Raw genomic sequence first — 5,401 nt, 5'->3', positions numbered from 1 at the left:
GGGAGGGGGGGAAGCGGCCGAGGCTCCCCGAGCTCCCCGGCTGGGCGGAGAGGGGGTACCGGGGGGCCGAGAGGGGGTACCGGGGGGCCAGGAGGGGCCGGGGGAGGGCCGGGGGCTGCCGGGGACCCCCGGGGTCGCCCCGTCGGGGGGCGCTGCCCCTATGGGACCGCGGCTCCGGGAGGCAGAGCCGTCGGGGGGAGAGCCGTCGGGGACGGAGCCCCCAGCCCCGATCCGCTGGGAAGAGGCTGCGGGGGGGGTCTCCCCATCGCCCCCTATTTTCCTCCGCTCGGCGGGGCCAGGTGAGGGCCGGGCGGGCCGACAGCGAGCGGGCGGCCCCCGAAGGGGTTAAAGGGAGGGGACGTGGGCTGTCACGCGTCATTGGGCAGCTTATGTGCGGCAAACAAAAAGTGTGGGGCTGCCCGCCGCTCGCTCACTGCACCGGGGCCGGCTGCTCGGCTCGCCACCCCGCTCCAGCCCTGCCTCCAACCCTTCCCTCCCCTTCCCCGGGCCATGGAGCGGCGCTGAGGCCGCCGGCAGCGGAGGCAGAGGAGGCCGGAGGCAGCGGAGGCCTTTGTGCCGCTCGCCGGGGCGAGGAGGGTCCCCCCCGCTCCCTGGTGAGTACCCCCCGGCCGGGGGGAGCGATGCCGGGGGGGCCCGGACGGCCCTGCCCGCACCCCCAGACCCTGCGGGAGCGGCCCCGGCCCGGACAAAGGCAGCGGCCGGGGGGGGGTCGGGAGGGGGCCGGGGGGGAGCAGCCGGGGGGTGGCCGGGGGGGGCTGCAGGAAAGTTTGGCGGGGGTCGCTGCCCGCCGCTCGTTTCGTTGCGGGGAATAACGGCCCCCCCTCCCCGGGCTGCGCCGCAACGGGGAGGCGGCGAGAAGGAGCCCCCCCGGCCCCCTTTCCCGGCTGGGGGCTGGCAACGGGGGGTGCGAAAAGGCCGGGGGGTGCCGGGGCTGGACCCCGAAAAACGGAGGGGGAAGGCGGCGGAGAGGAGCGGGCGGCGGAGAGGAGCGGGCAGCTTGCTCCCGAGCAGCCTCGAAAGGACCAAATTGGATGGCAGATGGGGCGGGGGGAAGGCGGCATGAAAACTAATCGGGTTGCGAAGGGAAAGGGCACCCGCAGCCCTGCGGGGAGCGCCGGTGCTCGGTGCCCGGTTCCCATTTCCCGGTGCCCGGCTCCTTCCCCCGCCTCCTCCGCCCGGCTCCGTCCCCTCGCATCTCGGGAGCCGGGGCTCCCCCTCCTCCATAAATAACCGCGGCGAGGTAAAAATAATTACCTCTGCTTGCTGCTTTTAATTAAGTCTCGGAGGGAAAGTGCCGGATTATGGTAATGAGCAGCCACACGTCCCCCTCGCAGAGCGGCCCGGGAGGGCAGCGGGCATGCCAGCGCCGGCAATGACGACCCCCGAAACCCCCTGGCCCCGCTCCCCGCCGGGGCTGGGGTCCGCAGGAGGATTTCTCAGGGTTTTCTCGGGGTTTTCTCTCCCCCGGTTCCCCCCGGAACCATAAATCACGGCGCAGCCTCCCCTGAGCTCCTTGCCTCCGTTATTTTCTCCTTTTCCAGCGCTGCTGCTTTTCCTATCGAAACCCCGAAAGGCAAACACAAAACACAACTACCTCCTTTTTGTCCTTTTGTTGTTGTGGTGTTTTTTTTTGTTTGTTTGTTTGTTTGTTTTTTTTGAGGGGGGGTTGTTTTGTTTTGTGTTTTTTTCCCCCTACCCTTTTGTTTTTATCCCCCCGGCGCCGCCGTAACGCGCCCGCCTCGCCCCTCTCTCCGCCCGCAGGGATGGAGGACGCCGGCGTGCAGAGGGGGCTGTGGGACGGGGACGCCAAGACGGTGCAGCAGTGCTTGACTGACATTTTCACCAGCGTTTACACCACCTGCGACATCCCGGAAAATGCCATTTTCGGCCCCTGCGTCCTGAGCCACACGTCGCTCTATGACAGCATCGCCTTCATCGCCCTCAAATCCACCGACAAGCGCACCGTGCCCTACATCTTTCGGGTAAGCTCCGCTCCCGGGTCGGGGGCAGCCGCCGGCCCGCTCTCCCCGGGGCTCCGGTGCCCGACGGGGGCTGGCCCGGCCCGGCCCGGCCCGGTGCGCGCCGTCGAGGCGGGCTGGCTCCCTACGGCGGCGCCTTGCAGGTGGACACTTCGGCGGCCAACGGCTCGGCCGAGGGGCTGATGTGGCTGCGGCTGGTGCAGTCGGCCCGGGAGCGGGAGGAGCAGAACCTGGAGGCCTACATCAAGAGCGGGCAGCTCTTCTACCGCTCCCTGCGCCGCATCGCCAAGGACGAGGAGCTGCTGGTGTGGTACGGCAAGGAGCTCACCGAGCTGCTGCTGCTCGGCCCCGCCCGGGCCCCCGCCCGCGCCAACGGTGGGTGTCCCCCCCCAAGACCCTCCAGTTTCCCCTCTCCATCCCTTTCCCCGACGGCAGGAGGCGAGGGGACAGCGGGGCTGGGAGGGGGGCCCGGCCCCAGCTCCCCTCCTCATCCTCCGCGGCCCCGAGGGGGCGGCCACGCTGACTGCCCCCCGTGTCCCGCTCCCGTCCTCCCGTGTCCCCGCGCAGGCTCGCCGCCCTACGCGTGCCCCGAGTGCAGCCAGCGCTTCCAGTTCGAGCTGCCCTTCGCCGCCCACCTGCGGTTCCGCTGCCCCAAGAGGCTGCACGGCGCCGGCACCGGCCCCGCCGAGCCCCCCGGAGGCAAGGAGGCGGCGGGCAAGGAGCCGGAGGCCGCCAAGTTCTGCAAGCCGGCCGGGCCGCTCCACCACCCCTTCCCCGACGGCACCGCCGCCACCAAGCCCTCTACGGACTTCCACAACCTGGCGAGGGAGCTGGAAAACTCCCGCGGCGCCCCCGGCTCCGGAGGCTCCCCGGGGAGGCCGGCGCCCCCCGACGGCGCCCCCGAGGCGGCCGGGAGCAAGGCGAAGCGGCGCTACCCCGAGGAAGAGGAGCGGGGCCGCTTCCCCACGGAGCGGCCGGGGCTGCCGTCGGCGCCCAAGGAGGAGCTGGTGTGCACCCCGCAGCAGCAGCAGCAGTACCGGGCGGCCGGCTCCTACTGCGGCCTGGAGGAGGGGGGCCGCCTCTTCGCACCCCCCAGCCCCGAGACGGGCGAGGCCAAACGCAGCGCCTTCGTCGAGGTGAAGAAGGTGGCCCGCGGCCCCGAGCCCGACGGCGCGGCCGAGGAGGGCCAGGAGCGCGCTTCTCCCCCGGGGACGGGCACGGGGGGGCCCGGGCCCGGCGGCGGGGAGCCGGGGCTGTGCCCCCGCGGCTCCGGGGGGCCCCTGGGCGCCCGGCTGGAGGGGGGCAGCCCGGCGCGGGGCAGCGCCTTCAGCACCGTGCCGCAGCTCGGCGGCGGCCCCGGCGGCGGCCCCGGCGGGGCAGAGGAGCGCAAGAGCGCCTTTTCGCAGCCCGCCCGCTCCTTCCCCCACGGGCCGCCGCTGGTGCTGGGCCAGAAGCTGGCCGGCCTGGGCGAGCCGTGCCCCGACGGCTCCTCCGCCGCCCCCGGCCGCCTGTACGCCGCCGAGGCGCTGGCCGTCAAGCTGCCCGGCGGCGGCGGCGAGGGGGCGGCGGGCGGCGGCGGCGGCCCCGGGGGCGGCCCGGGGGGCGGCCCGGGGGGCGGCGGGGGGCTGCCCAAACAGAGCCCCTTCCTCTACGCCACCGCCTTCTGGCCCAAGAGCTCGGCGGCGGCGGCGGTGGCGGCGGCGGCGGCGGGGCCCCTGCAGCTGCAGCTGCCGTCGGCGCTGACGCTGCTGCCGCCGTCGTTCACGTCGCTGTGCCTGCCGGCGCAGAACTGGTGCGCCAAGTGCAACGCCTCCTTCCGCATGACCTCGGACCTGGTGTACCACATGCGCTCCCACCACAAGAAGGAGTACGCGCTGGAGCCCCTGGTCAAGCGGCGCCGCGAGGAGAAGCTCAAGTGCCCGATCTGCAACGAGTCCTTCCGAGAGCGGCACCACCTCTCCCGCCACATGACCTCGCACAACTAGCCGGGGGGCACGGCGGGGGGCGACGGAGGCGGCGGCTTACGAGTACATTGTTTAAAATGTCATATATTGCAACATATTGATGCATTTGTCATACGTTTCTACTTAAATTATTGAGCACTTATGGTTTAGGTGTAAGAATAATTCTATGTCAGGGTAAATTTTTATTTTAGATATGAAGCTACGGGGGGCGGCGGGGCGGGCGCTGTCTGCGCCGGGCTCCGCTTGCACCGGGCTCCGTTTGCACCGAGTCCTCTTGCACCGGACTCCGCTTGCACCGGGTCCGTTCACACCGGACTCCGCTTGCACCGGGCTCTGCCGCCCGCCCGCCGTCCCCTTCGCCCCCGCCGCCCGCCCCCGCGTGTAACTTCGTGCCCGTGAAATGGAGTCTCAATAGTTCCGTGTTTCTTTTCATCCCCTCTTCCCCCGCCACACGCACCCCTGGAAAAGATTTATTAAACTTTATAGTTTATCTGGGTATGTTGGATGCTTTGACAATAAATGACTTTATTTTCTTCAACGCGGCTGCACGTTACTCGGCGCCGGGGTGGTGGTGGAGTGGTGGTGATGGTAGTGGTGGGGTGGTGCTGGGGTCGTGGTCCCCGTCCCGGTCCCGGTCCCGGTCCTCGTCCCCCGCAGCCCCGCGGCTGCCTCGCACCGCCCCGCGCTCGCCGCTCGCTGCTTCCCCTCTCGGTCCTGCCGTGCCTGCCCGCTCCTTCGTTTCGGTCTGAATCGCATTCTTCCTTTCCTCCTCTCCTTCATTTTTCTTACTTTCTTTAATTCTTCTTTATTTCTTTCATTATTTCTTTCCTTTTTTATTTTTTTCCCTTTTTTCTTTCTCTTTATTTCCTTTCTCTTTCCTCATTTCCTTCCATTTTCTCTCCATTTTCCTTTTCTTCTCACTCTTCCCCCGCTCCCGTTTTCCTCTTTTCTCTCTCTACTGTCTTTATATTCTTCTTTACATATAGAAAGAATATTCTATTGCTTCCTTCCGTTACATTTTTTTACTTTCCTTCCTTTTTCCTTTCTCGGTTTTCTTTTCATTTTTCCTTTCTCCTTTTCCTGTCTCCCTTTTCCTTTCATTTTCCTTTCTCCTTTTCCTTTTCTCCTTTTCCTTTCTCCTTTTCCTTTTCCCCTTATTCTTTTAATTTCTCTTTTCTCTTTTCTCTTTCTTTTCTCCCTTTTCCTTTCTCGTTTTCTCTTCTCCTTTATTTTTTCTTTTGATTTCTCCTTTCTACTTTTTCCTTTTTCCGTTTTTTTCGTTTTTTTCATTTTTTAAAATTTCTTCTTTCTCCCTTTTCCTTTCCTCTTTTTCTTTTAATTTCTCCTTTCTCTCTTTTTCTCTTTCTCTTTCTCTTTCTCTTTCTCTTTCTCTTTTTCTTTTTCTTTCTTATTCCTTTTTTACTTTCCTTTCCCCTT

General features: G+C 65.9%; 1 protein-coding gene across 1 annotated transcript; it reads left to right on the top strand.

Moving 5' to 3' along the window:
- The first annotated feature begins 379 nt into the window (after positions 1-379).
- Positions 380-4,496, top strand: PRDM8 (PR/SET domain 8). Its single transcript, XM_040556583.1, has 4 exons — positions 380-614; positions 1,783-2,003; positions 2,144-2,375; positions 2,568-4,496. Exons 2-4 carry the CDS (start codon positions 1,785-1,787, stop codon positions 3,983-3,985), a joined length of 1,869 nt encoding a protein of 622 aa, XP_040412517.1. The 5' UTR covers positions 380-614; positions 1,783-1,784; the 3' UTR covers positions 3,986-4,496.
- Positions 4,497-5,401: the final 905 nt, after the last annotated feature.

The sequence above is a fragment of the Cygnus olor genome, chromosome 4 (genome assembly GCF_009769625.2).
Source record: "Cygnus olor isolate bCygOlo1 chromosome 4, bCygOlo1.pri.v2, whole genome shotgun sequence".
NCBI lineage: Eukaryota > Metazoa > Chordata > Aves > Anseriformes > Anatidae > Cygnus > Cygnus olor.
Note: the sequence above shows the minus strand (reverse complement) of the source record. Positions and strands in the feature narration are given on the sequence as shown.